The sequence below is a fragment of the Bos javanicus genome, chromosome 28 (genome assembly GCF_032452875.1).
Source record: "Bos javanicus breed banteng chromosome 28, ARS-OSU_banteng_1.0, whole genome shotgun sequence".
NCBI classification, from domain to species: Eukaryota; Metazoa; Chordata; class Mammalia; order Artiodactyla; family Bovidae; genus Bos; species Bos javanicus.
Genome location: NC_083895.1, coordinates 21,114,666 through 21,131,589, shown reverse-complemented (window position 1 = coordinate 21,131,589; position 16,924 = coordinate 21,114,666). Strand labels below are relative to the sequence as shown.

General features: G+C 36.2%; 1 protein-coding gene across 2 annotated transcripts in view; it reads right to left on the bottom strand.

The window, feature by feature from the left end:
- Nucleotides 1–563: 563 nt before the first annotated feature.
- Nucleotides 564–16,924, bottom strand: part of REEP3 (receptor accessory protein 3) — a 99,443-nt gene continuing 83,082 nt past the window's right edge. For both annotated transcript variants that reach the window (XM_061405109.1, XM_061405108.1), the window contains 3 exons: nucleotides 11,959–12,106; nucleotides 4,908–5,053; nucleotides 564–4,209 (listed from right to left, as the gene is read on the bottom strand). In XM_061405109.1, coding sequence (XP_061261093.1) covers nucleotides 4,153–4,209; nucleotides 4,908–5,053; nucleotides 11,959–12,106 — 351 coding nt within the window. In that variant the 3' untranslated portion in view covers nucleotides 564–4,152. The remainder of the gene's footprint in view (nucleotides 4,210–4,907; nucleotides 5,054–11,958; nucleotides 12,107–16,924) is intronic.

The window sequence follows — 16,924 nt, the reverse complement described above, 5'->3', positions numbered from 1 at the left end:
TTAGTTATTTCTTTTGTAATTCTATGGATGAACATTCTAGAATGTATGATTTTTTTCAGTTAGACACACATATATAGTTTTATTTTCTACTGTAAGTTATTACAAGATATTGAATACAGCTCCCTGTACCATACAGTAAGTTCTTCTGCTTCTCTATTTTATGCACAGTAGTTTGTATCTGTTAATCCCATATTCCTAATTTGCATCCCCCCTTTCCCCTTTGGGAACCATAAATTTGTTTTCTAGGTCTGTGAGTCTGCTTCTGTTTTGAATATAGACTCACTTGTATTACTTTTTGGATTCTGCCTATGAGTGATATCATACAATATTCAGCTTTCCCTGACCTAGTATGATATTCTCTAGATCCATCCATATTGTTGCAAATGGCAATATTTCAAAGAATGTATATGATTTGCATAATTTGCTCTATGATTTGTAATCTTAAGTGCGTGCATATATTGTCTATTATTTACTCAAGACACACTCAGTAATAAATAATATCATTTCATGCAACCTAACATATACACTTGACAGACACAGAAAAAAAATACAAGTTATCACTATCACTAGTAAAATGAGTTTATTTTATATTAAAGTTTTCAAAAAACACATTTGTAAAATTATCCTCATACTGGGCCTAAAGATAGCTTTTACAAAGAGATTAAAACTTGCAAAACTGCTTTCTCTTAACTATTGAAGTACATAGATTTAAAAGGTTTTATAGAAGAAAATGTTAATTCATGGTCAATGTTTAAAGGGTTAATATACATTAAATCTGTAGGAAACTACCAAAAGAATAATCTTAAAAACATTAAGAGAGTAAAAGTTGTACTTTCCTTTCAGAAAGCTTTATTCTTAAGTGATGTTTACTAAGAAACACACACTACATACCACAATAACCTTTTCAAAATTTACCAAATTGCTTTGTAAATGAATCAACTTACACAGAAGAAAACATAGGAAATTGCTTTTCAGTACATATTAACTTATTTTCCTGATAAAAGAAAATCAAAATAAAAATTTAGCCCATTCCAATTAAAAATACAAATTACTAATATTTAAGATAGTGTTGTATTATTTTTAATAACACAAAAGTTCAAGCATTCCATAGTACAAACTGTGTTATTCCAAAAAAAAGAGAAAAACTCTTTATCTAACCAATGTTTACAGAAATTTGGAATATTTACATACCTTATAACACTGTAGAAATCTTTGGTGGTGACATATGGATTAAGTTCCCTGAAAACACTTTAATAATTTTATTCCATCAAACTGTATAGTCAAGTATTTAAAACTGGTAATGCTGGCAACATCATTTTCTATCCAAATCCACATACATATAGTGAAGTGTGTGGAGGGAATCTTATGCAGGGATTATGTGGGTTTAAATAATTACTTAGCAATAAGGCTTATTTCTGGCTCATTTTTACACCAGAAAAAAATATATAGTAAACTAAAGAACAGATCAATTCTTCCTTCTAAACAAACCCTGGAAATAGTTAATATTCATGAACAAGTTGAATGACAATAAACTGAGACACCAGGTACAGTTTCTGGATAAACTTTTATAGCTACCAAAATAGTGCCCTAAAGGCTTGTGCAGCATCTAATGCCCATTCACCAAATGGTGGTGGTGGGGTGCAAGGCACTGTGGTCTAGGGATAAACACACCTCTTTTATAAGCATTAGATTTAAAAGCAGAGAAACAAAAAAATGACCTGTTCCACCTTAAAAGAAAAAAAAAGTACAAGTTTATTATACAAAATTCAAATGAAAGCACGCTAAAACACACAGAAGAGAAAAGAAGCAAAATATAAGAAATGAAAGGACAGAAAGGAAATGACAGAACAGCGAAATGACATTGACTGTATGTAAGGTTATAACAAACGTATGAGAGGAAGCCTTGAGATATGATTAAATAGAAGGATTTGCATTATCTCTTTGAAACTAGTGTTGCTCTTGGTTAAACGTTTTGACTCTAGAAGTGTAGAGGGATAAATAATTCCTCCAATTTAGGACAGTATTTGTGAGTTTACGATAATTAAAGCATAGGTGTAATACTGAAAAGTGAAAGTGAAAGTGAAGTCGCTTAGTTGTGTTCGACGCCGTGGACTGTATCCCACCAGGCTCCTCCGTCCATGGGATTTTCCAGGCAAGAGTACTGGAGTGGGTTGCCATTCCCTTCTCCAGGGGATCTTCCCAACCCAGGGATCGAACCCGGGTCTCCTGCACTGCAGACAGACTGAAATTAGACTTAAATAAAATAAAGTGGTGCAAATTGGCCCCCAAAAGTAATGTTTTTGATACAAAGTCACTTACATGACCTTGTTAGGCAATTTGAGATGACACTGCCCTAGTGTAGGAAAGGTAAGCAAGGCACACGTAGCATTTATACTGGGAAGTCAAGTGTTCTAGGCAATCTACGTTAAACTCTCTTCCAGAGTTTATAACCAGAATTCATAGGAATTTTGAATTAGTCAAGGTTAAAATAGATGAAAATACTCAGAATTAAACTTTGGGGGAAAATAAATTTAATGAAGTTTTACATGGTATTACTTATTGAGAATGTGAGATAATCTGGAAGACATTTTAAGACTTGCATGATGAGAAATGTATGAATTATAGTAAGGTACTCCTGAGTAAACATTCTGTTCTTTACCAACACTCAGAGTGGGTCCTGAATATACACTCCCAGCTGGCTTCATTTCTTGAAAGGCAGAAAGGTCAAAGATCTCACAAATCTCTCTCATTGTTTTTTTTTTTTTCTTTTGGGTACACAGAATAATCAAGTAAATTATATGAAACAGTATAATCATACAGATTTGTATAATGATACAATTTTGATTACTGGTTACTAAAACCATCATCAGAAATATACTGACTTGGGGTTCATAATGCATAGTTATCTATGCCTAAAAAGCTTCAAAGTTTGGTAACTCAAAATCTCTTGGATTAAAAACATGATATTTTTCTAAAATCTATTCTAATAACTTCTAATATGTAAGATCAACAACATTTGTATTTTGCATTGGCATGGATCTTCAGGAAATTATCTCAGCCAGAAGTGAAATGATTCAAATGGGTAAAGTCAATGCCAGATTTAATAAATCAGCAGCCCGTGTCAGTGCCAAGCTTGTGAATAGATTGGCTGTTGGTTAATTTCATGAATTAGAAGATATCTATGTGCTATACTGGTCTCTGATTCCATTTCGCAAAAGCTACCATTTTTAAAAGCTGAAAATGAAACCACTGTTAACAAAAACATGCTAAGTTCAGCTACAATGTAGAACTAAATATGGGAAGCTGGTAAATTTTAAAGAACTTATCTGTATGAAAGATATGTAGAAATAGTTGAAAATGAACAATGAGCTCTATTTTTTATTATTAAAATTAAATGAATATAACTAATGAAACCCACAGGAAAAGAGATGATATAATTCAAGGCATAAATTTGACAAGTCAGAATATGACAAATAACAGTCAAGACAGTGTTAATAAAGACAAGACAGTCAAGACAGTGTTAATAAAACTTAAATGTATAGTTGTAAAATAAGTAAACAATTTTCAAGTGTGCAAAACTAGTCAGGAATGAAAGTGCTGTGTAGATACCTGGTTTTCAAATAGTTGTCTTGAAAACTTTCAGTTGATGGTGGGAAAAGTAGAAGTATTAACAAAGTAAAAATTTGAGGAGTATATAAAACATATTTTATCTTATATTATACCCTCGTTCTGTCACTGCTGGATCAGAGGCCTATTAAATACTATCCTCATGTGATAGTTACAACAGAAATGGAGGTAAACACAAGACAAGATCACAAAGGCTGATGCTGCTTGAACCATCTTTCAAGTACACTGTGAATCTGGGTTTCACCTTGTATCCCAGGCACTTAGTGTTTTGAAGAATCTGACAACAGATAACACAATTTTCTTTATTTCTGATATATCTATCTATCTACTTTTGCATAACTACCTTTAGTAGTCAAGATTTGGAAGTAGTTGTTAAAGAAAAACTATTTAAATTGACGAAAGTAAACCCTATCACCACCACAATTTAAAGCATGGTTTTAATGGATAAATCCTGAATATATGATGTTAGAAAAACAAGTTGATGTATTAGCATAATTTGACTTGGGATACTTGATATGTAGATGGCTAAAAATACACTTGTGGTCTCTTCTTTACTTTGTATTTTAGTGACCCATACCGCACCTGAAAAGAGAAATGTGTTATCATTATGAGTCAGATTTTGAAATTAGATAGGACTTCATAATCATCATAGTAATAATTTTTAAACTTTTCTGACGTAAAGAATCAACTGTCCTCTAAGCGTGCACTCAAAAGACAGCACTATCTATATATTCCAAAATATAATTGGTATTGTGTTAAATATGTGCACAGATTATTAACACTAGTGATAAATAAAAACATAAACTGTTATTATTTATACTTTATTTGGTACATGTCCATGAACGCTGCCCACAGTGATCTGAGGCCTTCATTGAAATCCTCCACTGCTTTCTGGGCACAAAGACAATATATTATTATGAATAAACTTTTACCGTTTAAATGCTATATAGATTTGGTTTAAAACAAAACTATGTACTTGATAGTGTTAGCTGCGTTCTTTATATATATGTGAGGGCTGGTACTGGGTACTCCCATCAATTGTCTGATTTTGTTTCGTGAGAATACTATTTTCCACTTATAGCAGAAGACTAGGAATTTATTATCATTTTCTAAATTGCCAGAGATCTTAATCCATCTGACCGGAATAAACAATTTTAAATACAACCCGTGCTGTATCATCCCAATCCTTCATTTAGGGATCATTAATATCCTAAATGAGCACGCAGCAGGGAAATCTCTTAATGCCAATCATTAGGAAAACAGCTCTGCGCTCCACTCACCTCTTTTCGGCCTTTCACGGTTTTCACAGATTTCATGCTTTGTGATCTTCGAAGCCCTTTGTGTGTTAACATCTCGTCATCTGAATATGGCCCCTCTGCTTCTTCGTCTGTTTTCTCATCCCCGTCTCTCAGTGGAATTCCGTAACCTAGATGAGTTGTGAAAATCAGCATGTTTTGGTAAAAGGATACCAGTCAGCACCGCCTCTTCACCCCGTCTGTCCGCAGTTCCCCGCAGTCTGCGTTTGTCGGCTTACTCCTTCCTTTTTTTCATCTGGAATGAGTTCCCTGCCCTTTGCTGTTGATCTTCACCCCTTGCACTAGTCTAGATGAGGCTCATTTCTTCCAGGAAGTTCCCCCTGGCAATTCCTATTTTTACTATGCATTTTTCAGAATAATTAAAAATATTTTTGAGTAGGTTAACAGTTATCTTGCTCAAAAATCAAAGAATATTAAATAGATACATAGTGAAAAGTCTCTTCCTGCCCTTTCTCCTTCTTGTGAATTCTAAACTACCTAAGCAATAATGTGTTTTGGTCTGTCATTTGTACCTTTGACTTTAATTAGGAACTTAGGGTCCTTGTGTCAAGTCCAGACATGGTAGAGTGCACTTAAGGAGTCATATAAGACCCAAAGGGAATAGAACTTTGGGCAAGATAAACTCACTGGGGGCAGGTGATAGAGAAGTTAAACCAACACTGTTGCAGCTGCTAAGATAAAATCCAGCCAGTCAGGCTACAGTAATTAGAAACACCACAGGCTATGATGACTGATGTTAGTTCAAAGAAAACAGCCAGCACCAGGAAGGTCAGTAAGAGATCATGTGGGTGTGCTAACAGGATGCTGTGTGTAGCCACGAGGACTTAACTTTGACCAGCAGGCAAATAACCAGGCAGCCAAGCTGGTTATTGTCAGGAACTCTGAGAGCACCCTGAGAATGCGATGCAGGGACAAGAATACTCCCTCCCATTCCTGAAGCAGTGATTCTCAAAGCTTATTAGAATTTCAATAAACTTATGCTAATGCACAAACTTACCAGCACATATTAGAGTCACCTGGAGAACCCACTGATACACACATTGCTAGGCCCGGGGTTGGGCTGAGAAATTACATTTCTAACAAGTTCCTGGGCGATGCTGACGGTACTAGTTCGGGGCCTACGCTTTGAGAACCACTGCTTGGATGGAGCAAGAGAGGGGCCTAAATCTAAGGCAACTGGGGAATAGTAAGTAGATTATAAAGACTGGGGTGAGGACATTCCTTAGTGGTCCAATGGTTAGGATTCTGCTCTCACAGTGCATGAGTAACTTGAGCATCACTGAGCAGACTATGAAGAGTTGTGATTAAGCTTCCGGGTCTCATAATAAGATAAACATCTTTAATTACATATTAAGAGCAGCCCACCAGGCTCCTCTGTCCCTGGGATTCTCTAGGCAAGAACACTGGAGTGGGTTGCCATTTCCTTCTCCATAATTATATATTAAGGAAGTCCAGTTTTATGGTGCCAGACTTCTGGTCTAGAAATCAGGAGGGATTTGAAAGCAGAATCAGTCATTACATAGGCCAAGATCCTTTGCTTTCCTGCCGCAGTTGCAGGAAGTGTGTGCTAGGCAGAAGTGATAGCACATGCAAAGGCCCGGGGTCATGGGGAGGCATAACTTTGTGCAAGAGCTGTGAGGAGGCCAGTGTGGCCAGGAGAGGAAGTAGGGTCAGCAGTCCTGGGAAAACCCCCCTGGTGCAGTATTAAGTGGAAAAAATGTAAATGTAGAAACAAAGGAAGGAAGAACAAAAATGAAACCATAATATCTGTTGAAAGTGAGCTTTTAAGCGATTTTAAATTTCTTCATTTTTCTTTCTTAAAAAAATTGCCAAATTTTTAAAAATTTTATTACTTCAATATAAACCAGAAAAAAATTGTTTTAGATTGCCATTTCTAGATTCTTCTCTATTGCTGTTGCTTATATAATATTCCCAATCCCAATATAATAAAACTAAGGTAAAACACAGACAAAGGAATCAAGGAAAGAATCAGGAAACGACTGTGAACAAAAAGTTCTCTAAGGTAAAAGATGAGGCAAACATGGCCCTTGTGATTTTAATTACCTCTCATTTTATATAATTAGGAATTGGAATTTCACTCAAAATGATAATTTTATATATATTATATATATATACACACACACACATCTTATTGTTTCCTAATTTCAACTAAAAATATCTTAGTTTTCTAATTATTGTTTCAGGAAAAGTGATAGATTGATTCATTATTGCACAAGTTTTAAAACTAATTTTTAAATTTAGATTTGTTTGTTTTTGGCTGCGCTGGGTCTTCGCTGCTTTCTCTGACTGCAGCAGAGCGGGGGCTCCTCTCTAGCTGTGGTGCACGGGCTTCTCACTGCAGCGGCTTCTCTTGCTGTGGCACATGAGCTTGGTTGACCCATGGCTTGTGGAATCTTCCCACAGCAAGGGTCAAACCCATGTCCCCCGCACTGGCAGGCAGATTCTTAGCCAACAGACCACCAGGGACGTCCCCACAAGTATTTTTAAAATACTACTATGTGTGAGGCAGTATACTAAGTTATGGGGGATACAATGTTAAAAAGACATAACTGTCCTTTTCTATCCTGAGAAATACACAGTCCAGTAGAGGAGACAGAGTCGACTGTAATGAATGCTATAAATAGAAGACAAGGACAAGGTGCTACGGGAGCACACAGCAGAGGGAAGTGGGTTGTGAGAGAAGACTTCTCGTAGGAGGTGGTGGCCAAGCTGCATTCTGAAAGGCTCGTGATTCTATACACCCAGCACAGGAAGCAGTGGGATGCCAAGGCTGGGGAGCTAATACACCACATGCTGCTGAGTTAGGACTTCATCAGAGAACAAAGGGGAGAGGGCATTGAAGCATTTTAAGCAGGAGGGTGACATGATTAGGTTTTGGTTCTTTGTAAGAGTCTTCTTGCACTTTAGAGAATGAATCATAAGTGGATACTGGAAACAGGGAGGTTACTGCAGTACAACAAGTCAGAAATGATGGAGTCCAAGGATTGAGCAGGAAGTAGCCAAGCTTGGGATTTGTTAGGAGGTGAAGTTGACCAGCTTAATTTAGCAAGTTATTAAGACTAAACTGCATCAAAAAAAAAAGGAGTCAAATCAAATATCTTCACTAAAACATGCATTTTCTATTCTACTTAAAAGCCTGAAAATAAGCATTATGAAATTTCTGATGTGCATGGAGGAAATAGTATTAATCAGAGTTGTCCAAGTCTTTGGGAGAGGAGAAGACCCGAGATTATGAGAAAAGCCCAAATCTAGATGCCCTATCTGAACAGGAACCCAGCGAGCTGGCTGAGCAGGTCTGCCAAGCCCAGGCAAGGTGAAGCTGGTGGGTGCCGCTGGTAAACAAAGGTGATGCTAGGGTCAGCCGTTTTCCATCATCAATCTAGACTGGACAAGGTCCTCAGAATGGTGCTGTCTATGCACATTCCTGAGGGGCAGTGACTAAGAACCTAAGAACGAGAAGTCTGTGTTGTCAGGGGCCCTGAGGCCTGAGGCTGCAGCTGTTTGGCCAGCTTCAACCCAGTGCTCTGTTGCCATTTTAGGAAACGAGCAAATGCTTATGCAGACTGACCAGGTTTTATTCATAGCTTGAACATCTTAGAATTGGTATATTTTAAGTCTCTCCTCCCTCCCACCCCTTTATAATAATAATAGCCAATACTGATCCAGCACTTAGCAAAGACCAGGCATGTTTGAAGCAGTTTCCACGTATTAATGTGAGTGCAGAAGCATGGAAGGTCTGACTTGGGAGAAGAAAGCCTTAGCTATCGTGTTGGAAGAAGCCCTGGATCCATGAGAGGAGAAATGAGTGAGCACCTTGCTACCTATTACTGTAGGAACTTGAGTGAGTCTTGCCTCTCTGGGCCTGTTTTCGTATCCGGTAAGGTGTTGAAGCAGGTGGGAGATGAACAGGTTACTATTAATACATGAATGCCAACCCTGAGCCAGTAGAGCTGTCTGGGTGCTATGCTGAGTGCGATTCTGAGCCAGCATGGGAAGTGCTGCAATCCATTAGCAACATCTGCCATGGGCACGAAGGGATGTCATCTACTGGCCTTCTTTGACTAAAGCACTTCTAAGGTCCCCTCCTGCTAAATTGTTTGAAGTTCTTGTTCCAGCCCAAGTGTCTCACTAAGTGTAGTCTCTTTATAAAGTAAAAAGACAGAGGATTAGATGAAAAACCTTGGATACTTCATTTCTGTCATTGAGTACCTGGTATTTGACAAGTAATTTAATCTCCTTAGGTCTCAGTTTATTCATCTACAAAATAAGGATAAAAATATTTAACCCGCATAGTCATCTTCAGGGTTAAATAAATATGTAAAGCATTGAAAACAAGACAAAACTCCCTTTATGTGCTTGTATATTGAAAATGAATACTGAAGCACTTTTAACTAATATGAGAGCAGCAGCTTCTTTGCAGAAAAAATATTTCCACTTATGAGAACGTGGTGTTCTTTCTAAGGAAGTGAACATCATGTTCAAGGTGTCTATTTTCTTACAAAAAAGCATTTGGAGGTAGCTCTTTTTCCCATAGTGACAACATGTGAACCAGAATAACTTCATCAAAGCAAGACTTCTCTTGATCAGCCAACCTCAAACTGCTCAGAGCAAGCCATTTAGCTTTTAAGAGGGAACTACTTTTTCAAATAGTTGAATTTGCTTGTGTTCTGAGATAAATGTATTGATTACATGAACTAGTAAACAGACTTATGTAAATATAATTGTAAATGTAATTCCCACACTGAAAAACTTACCAACTTGCTTTCTTTCTTGGGGAATTTTAGAAGTAAATAAAATAGAAAAAAATTCAAGATATAAGAAAATGAATACCTTAATTAAAGGAGATGAAGAGTTGTTTTATTTCTGATTTTAAGAATAATGGGTTAATTAAAAAAAAGTCACTAGAAGCCCACAACTCAGAGCTAAATGCTTTAACATTTTCATAATACCTTTTCAGACTGTCTTCTACATACATAAATCTTAAAAATAAATTTACATATATTAATCCATTTCATCCATCTGTCTATTGTGCCTCTATGGTACAGGATCATAACAAACACACTATTTCATTATTGTTGTTTTTCCCTCTCAATCTGGATATGTTTTCATGTCAGTAAGTATCAATATAAACTGACATTATAATTTTTCACTGCTAATAGCCGCCCTTTTGCTTAATCATTCTCTTAGGAGTTTGGTTTGTTCCAATATTTTGTTACTATAAACATCAATAAAATGAACATTCATATATCTTTGTACCTATGTCTTTGAACACTTGCCTGATTATTTCTTTATGACTATTCCTAGAAGTTTCTTGCTGAGTTAGAGAATACATTTTGAAAACTGTTACTAGACTGTCATCCAAAAAGATTGTTATACATTAAACATTCATAAAAAGTGTATGAGAATGTTTGTTTCCCAACTTTCTGGTTATTTTAATTCACGGTTTAAAATTTAACAGAAGAGCTACTTAGCACCTTGTTATCTTAAAATATTTTAGTCACAGCATTTTAAATTTAATAGATGGATCCCATAAAAATGGTGTCATGGATTTTCAAGTTTATAATCCTGTTTTCATTTAAATAATTGGAATATAGTTCTTAACCAATTTTAAGGTATAATTATGAATCAACTACTGATAAATGACTCAGATTACTGGTCCAAATCAGCAAAATATATATAGCAGATCCCATATTCAAAGTCAGTACACCTAATTTTTTAAATGCCTATTAAGAAAATGCCTTATAATAGGAGCTACTTTTACATTATTAAAGTATTAAGGATGATGATTCAAGGTTCAAAGTTTACTCATTCTTAAAGGCATTAGTACCTTACTCAATGGCCAGTACTTAATTATTACTTCTTAGATAATAGCCACCAATTTTTGTAAGTTATTCTAGGGAGAACTTAGAAGAAATTTCATTATTCTGTCTTTATAAGAAGGAACTATTCTTTTCAAGTTGGTTTTAATTATAAAGAATGATTTTCATGTACTTCAAAACTTCTACTTGGAAAAAAACCAAAAAACAAAAAGATCCAAAAGCCCTGTACTTTATGGACCTAATAAGACACTAATAAGAAATGTCCTGAAGATCTTAGTTCTCAGTTGAGCCTTGAACTATAATTTTCTTTCATGTGAAAAAAAAAAAAAAAAAGACTACAAGAACCATGTCTTTTTGTTTGTGTGCATGTTTCTAAGACCACAATTTATTAAAGTTTTAGAACATATCAACCATGACATGCTTATAATTTATATTAGAACAAGTGGGTTTTTGGTCTATAATTCATAATTTCAAGACATTTTTCCATTGGAGTAATCTTATTTTCAAACTGCTCTTTTGTCACTGCTTAAAACTTTTCATCTTATGGTTCAATATCCTTATTTGTTCACAGCACTTACAATAAAGAGGGTTTAAACTCTTCAGATGTCGCTACACAGTTTGAGTAACGAGTGGAGAGCGCAGGTCAGGACTAGCGCTGGTGGTAGATGGCCACATTCATTGTCTAGAAATTCATGGCAGCACATGGGGCTATTGCTACTTTCTTAGTGGGATTCTCTCCAGAGTCAACAAAAGGCAAGCACTAGCCTTATTTAGAGAACAAAAACAAAAGCTTAAAGATAAATTTTAGTTCAGTTCAGTCGCTCAGTCGTGTCTTACTCTTTGTGACCCCATGGACTGCAGCACGCCAGGCTTCCCTGTCCATCACCAACTCCCGGAGCTTACTCAAACTCATGTCCATTGAGTCGGTGATGCCAAACTAAAGATAAATTTAGTTTACCCAAATTCAGACAGCTGGTACCCATCTTGACTCTGCTGCTAAGTCACTTCAGTCGTGTCTGACTCTGTGTGGCCCCATAGACGGCAGCCCACCAGGCTTCCCCGTCCCTGGGATTCTCCAGGCAAGAACACTGGAGTGGGTTGCCATTTCCTTCTCCAATCATCTTGACTCAAGATCCCAATTATGACAGAACAATATGAAAACAAAACAAGCACACCTGCTGCTTCACCGGAGCCTGGTTTACTTTTCTTTTTTGTTTCTGGGAGAGGTTGGTACGATCTTTGTCCCACAGGCTCATCACCTTGAATGGCTGTTAGGTCATGCATACTGAAACTTCGCAAACGTTCAGTTATTGCTCCTTGGCTCTGTTTAACAGAGAAGCGATAGATCCAAGAAAAAAGGTGCATTTAAAATACTTAATATGTTTGCATTTAACTTACCCCCAACATTTGATCATGAAGCTGATTCATTTCATAATGAAACCTTCAGAGAAGTTGAAAGACTTCTACAGTGGATACCCATATATCATTTATATTTTGCTGGATCTTGTTCATCACTAATTTACCATCTATCTAACCATCAATCACTTTTTAATGCATTTCAAAGCAAGTTGTAGACATCAGTACATTTCACTCCCAAACATTTCTGCTTTAACTTGAAAATGTAAAAAAAAAAAAAAGGTATCAAGAGCTTATCCTGACTATAAACATCATCCATAATATTGCTCTCTCCTAGAACTAGCACTTTGAGGCTTATATTTATGATTCATAAGAACTTTTTTAAAGTAAAAGAGATGCTGTTTCAAAGCTAAGTCAAGTTAGGAATGGTAATGGCTCTACCTAGAACACCACAAAAAAAAATTTAAGAGCCCCAATCTTGAGTATGAAATGATACTCAGTTAATGAATTCACCATCTGGCAAAGCATATCTACTACTACAAAATATGACTTAAAGCTTTAACAATATGGCACTTAACACTAGGCACAAGTGGGTATTTAAAGTTAACTAAAATTGAGAGAAAGAAGAAATTCAGCTCCTTAATTGCACGAGTTACATTTCAATTGCTCACTAGCCACATGTGGCTAGTGACCGTGAGGTAGAGAGTATCTCCATCACTGCAGAATACTCAATGCTTTTCATCATTGCACAGCTTTGAAAGGAACATTTCTGAACTTTTCAGACATAACTACATTTCCTCCCGAAGTATAAAGCTTTGTAAAGAGAAAAAAATAATTTCTAAATTTACCCACTTTGAAAATTTGCATAGCATACAGATGACTCATTTCTTATTTATAGATGGATTAAAAATATTCTTCTAAAGGTTTTTTTACACTTATTATTTCTTCTTCCCACACATATGAATTTATGATTGCCTCTACTTATAATGGTACTGTAGAAACTCATCCATAATGGTTCATCTTTAAATTTCAAAGCCTAAGGCATTACAAACATCCCAATGTTACTGCTAATGTGTATTTTACATTGAAGAAAATTGTCTTGATTCATGAGTCTTGGATTAGCTACTCCTAGTGATATCCTATTATGTCAAACCTGAACACCATTTCCATACCCCACTTAAGCTTTGTAATTTCTACCATAGTCTCTGAATTATGAAAAAGCATAATTAAAGGGTCTAGTGAAAACTGAAAGTGTTAGTCGCTCAGTCGTGTCCGACCCTGCGACCATAGACTGTAGCCTGCCAGGCTCCTCTGTCCATGGAATTCATCAGGCAAGAATACTGGAGTGGGCTGCCATTCCTTTCTCCAGGGGATCTTCCTGACCCAGGGATCGAACCAGGGTCTCCTGATTGCAGATGGATTCTTTACTGTCTGAGCCACCAAAAGGATCTATATTCTCAATAAAAGTAGTTGGATTCCACATATCCTTAAACATTCTTGACAAGGTTTAATTTATTATACTCTCTTTTTATCAGACATCATTTATTTATTAAGTAGAGGATGACAAAAGACTCAGACACACGCTAAAAGGAAGTGACCAGTGCTCGTCTGAAACAGATGCCTTGTTTTTGCACAACTGTCCTTTTCTCTGTTCCAATCTTTGTAGTTCTGTGCCCTCTCAGCAATTCTTGACTTTTTTTGCCATTGCCAAACAGATGGTAATACACATCCATAATATCCTATATTCTTAACCCCCAAACCCTCCCACTCAAGAAAGTATATCTCAGCATGCAAACAAGTCAACGTGCTGTTGAATCAGTCTAGCTTTACATCATCCACAGACTTCAGAATCTTTAATGATTATCATCAACTAATTACTTAGGGTGTATCTCACAAATGAACTCACATTAATGTTAGTTCTGTGGCTGTGCTTTATATATTTTGCCTTCGGGGTAAGATTTTAAGAAAATAGAAGAGAGGGACAAATCTTAGGCTTCTTCCGTTCTCTGAGTTTACCTGGTATGGGGCTGATACTGAATATGTAATAAGTAAACTATTCTTTTTAAGCCTTTTTTTTTTCATTACTCATGACTGCTACAGAGTTCTCTATAGATAGCAGCATGTTTGAACGTAAACACTGGCGTTTATATGGAGAGGTTCAGTACCAAACCACAAGTATGGTCATGGGTATCTACAGGGCTAGATTACACCATTCACTAGGAGGTCGCTTCAGATTTACATGAAAGGTGAGCAAGGACCGACACTGAGATGTGTGTGATCTGTACACAGTCAGGATTTTAATGCAGTTCTTGAGTAATCAGCCCTCTAGCCCTGGTATTATCAATCCTCAGAAAAAAAAAAAAAAAAGGCCAGCTACCATATAGGGAAAAGCAAAAAGAGGCTGTGTACTTTCCTTGAGGACTCACAGCACTTCAACAGCCATTATCACGTTGAAAAATCATTTCTTTTCACTGTATGTTTTCTAATAACCCCAGAATAGAAATAACATGGGGGGGAAACTATTATACAACTGTGAACTTCAAAAATACTACATAAATTATAAGTATCGAATGTGACCACTTTAAAAGGAGAGGTGTCACTATAAAATAACTGCATTTAAAGGCAGAGCTATTCCCTCTAATTTTTATATATTCTGCACAAAAAGTCCATTAATAAGGGAATTATGTTTGCAATAAAATGTTAGGAGAAAATGCCTCCCCTCCACCTCAGAATTCTAAATCATGCAAAATATGGGTGCAAGTGTGCAGTATGGTTATAGTTAGACAGGGATAAATATTAAAAAAATTAAAACAGTATAATGTTTAGGCAGATGAGTGATTTCTATTTTTTTCAAAAATTTCTTTATATTACAAAATTAGTCATAGATGGTATAATGAAGTGTTTTTTTTTAATTGGAGGGTAATTGCTTTACAGTGTGTTGATTTCTGCTGTACAACAATGTGAATCAGCTATAAGTATACATATATCCCTCCATCTTGAACCTCCCTTCTACCACCCCCCCATCCCAGAAGTCATCACAGAGGGTATAATGAAGTTTTAATTGTTAACATAATATACTATATGAATTTCTGACCTATTTCTTCATCATCTTTCCAGTATCTAAATCCCTTACTCCCATCATTAAAAGAAAAACTGTTTCTACATTTTGAGGGCACAAGCAGGAAATTATAGCCACTTATCAAAAACAATACTAAAAGGTATTTATATTTTGTTTAAATTAATAATGCTTGATTTATTTTCTTGCATTTTGTTTATACACTATTAAGCTAAAAAGTATAAGAAAAATGAAGACAGGTTCTAGTCTGTGGAGGAAAATATGTGTGGAAACAGCAGTCTTAGTAAGTTGGAAGGGAGTTACTAACCACAAGGTAATTCTATATCCTGCATTTAGATCCTATTCGCTACAGAACTGTATATACACTGTGTATGTTAAATTTAGTCCTAAAAATCAAAGAGAAAATAACGAAAGGTTATGATGAGAAAACAAAAGTCAAAGTAATTAAAAAGTATTCTGTAGAACATTTTACATCATTAGACGAAGTGTTCCTGTCTTCAGGGAGCTCAGAGGCCTCAGGGTTTGAATTTAGATGAGCCCAGAACATCTATTTAAGAAACTAAGAATGTGGTAAGGTTGGCTGGGTGGGAGCGCTGGGTCCAAGCTCTGGAAAGAATGCTTTAGCCAAGAAGCAGCTTTCCCAGCTGGCCCCACACAGAAGCTCACTGATACCTGAAAATTTGCATGTCTACTCAAGTATCCAGGTCTATGGATGGCATCTGTAAAAACGGACCATGATGTATGACTAATTCTAACCTCTTTATACCCAACCATTCTGCTTTGTTTAAATATTTTGTTTCCTGGTTAAACATTATACTAATATTACTATGTTGTTGTTTAGCCATTCAGTTGTGTCCATGGACTTTTGCAACCCTATGGACGATAGCCTGCTAGGCCCCTCTGTCCATGGGATTTCCCAAGCAAGTATACTAGAGTAGGTTGCCATTTCCTACTCTAGGGGATCTTCCTGACCCAGGGATTGAACCTGCGTCTCCAGTATTGCAGGTGGATTCTTTACCGCTGAGCCACCAGGGCCATATTCTGTGTTAAATAAGAGGAATTTACTGTGCTTATCATCACCTTTGTATAAAATCTTCAATCTATCCTCAGAATTTTTAAATTAAGAATTAAAAAATATAATCAGCAATGCTTTGTAATCTTATAAGCATACCAGCAATTCCTTATGGAATAATTTTTAGGACACTGTTCAATAATGAGTAGTCATTAAGCTCTATTTCTTATTGATCCTTGACATACTACATTATAACTGAGAATAAGGGTAGTCTGCAGTTTAGATAGTTAACACAATCTGATCAAGCCAAGAATGGAACTGACTGCATTTGCATTAAGTGAGTACTATATTTTCATGGTTTTAAGATTAAAGCAATATATATTTATTGAAGAATGTTTGTAACAGAGAAAAATGTAAAAGAGGATGATCTATAACCTAACACCCAAATTACCTGTACATATTTACATATCCTTTAAGCCTTTTCTGACTTACCATACTTTCACAGCAGGGCTTCTCGACCTCAGCATTAGTGCGATTTTGGTCTAATTTTTTTGTGTTGGGAAGCCGTTCTGTAAGCAGCATACTTGTCCTCTCCCTAAGATGCCAGTAGCAGCGCCTCTGCCTCAGCTGTGACAACCCAAAATCTCTCCAGACATTACCAAAATTGCCCCCAGATGAGAACCGTCATTTTCGAGTA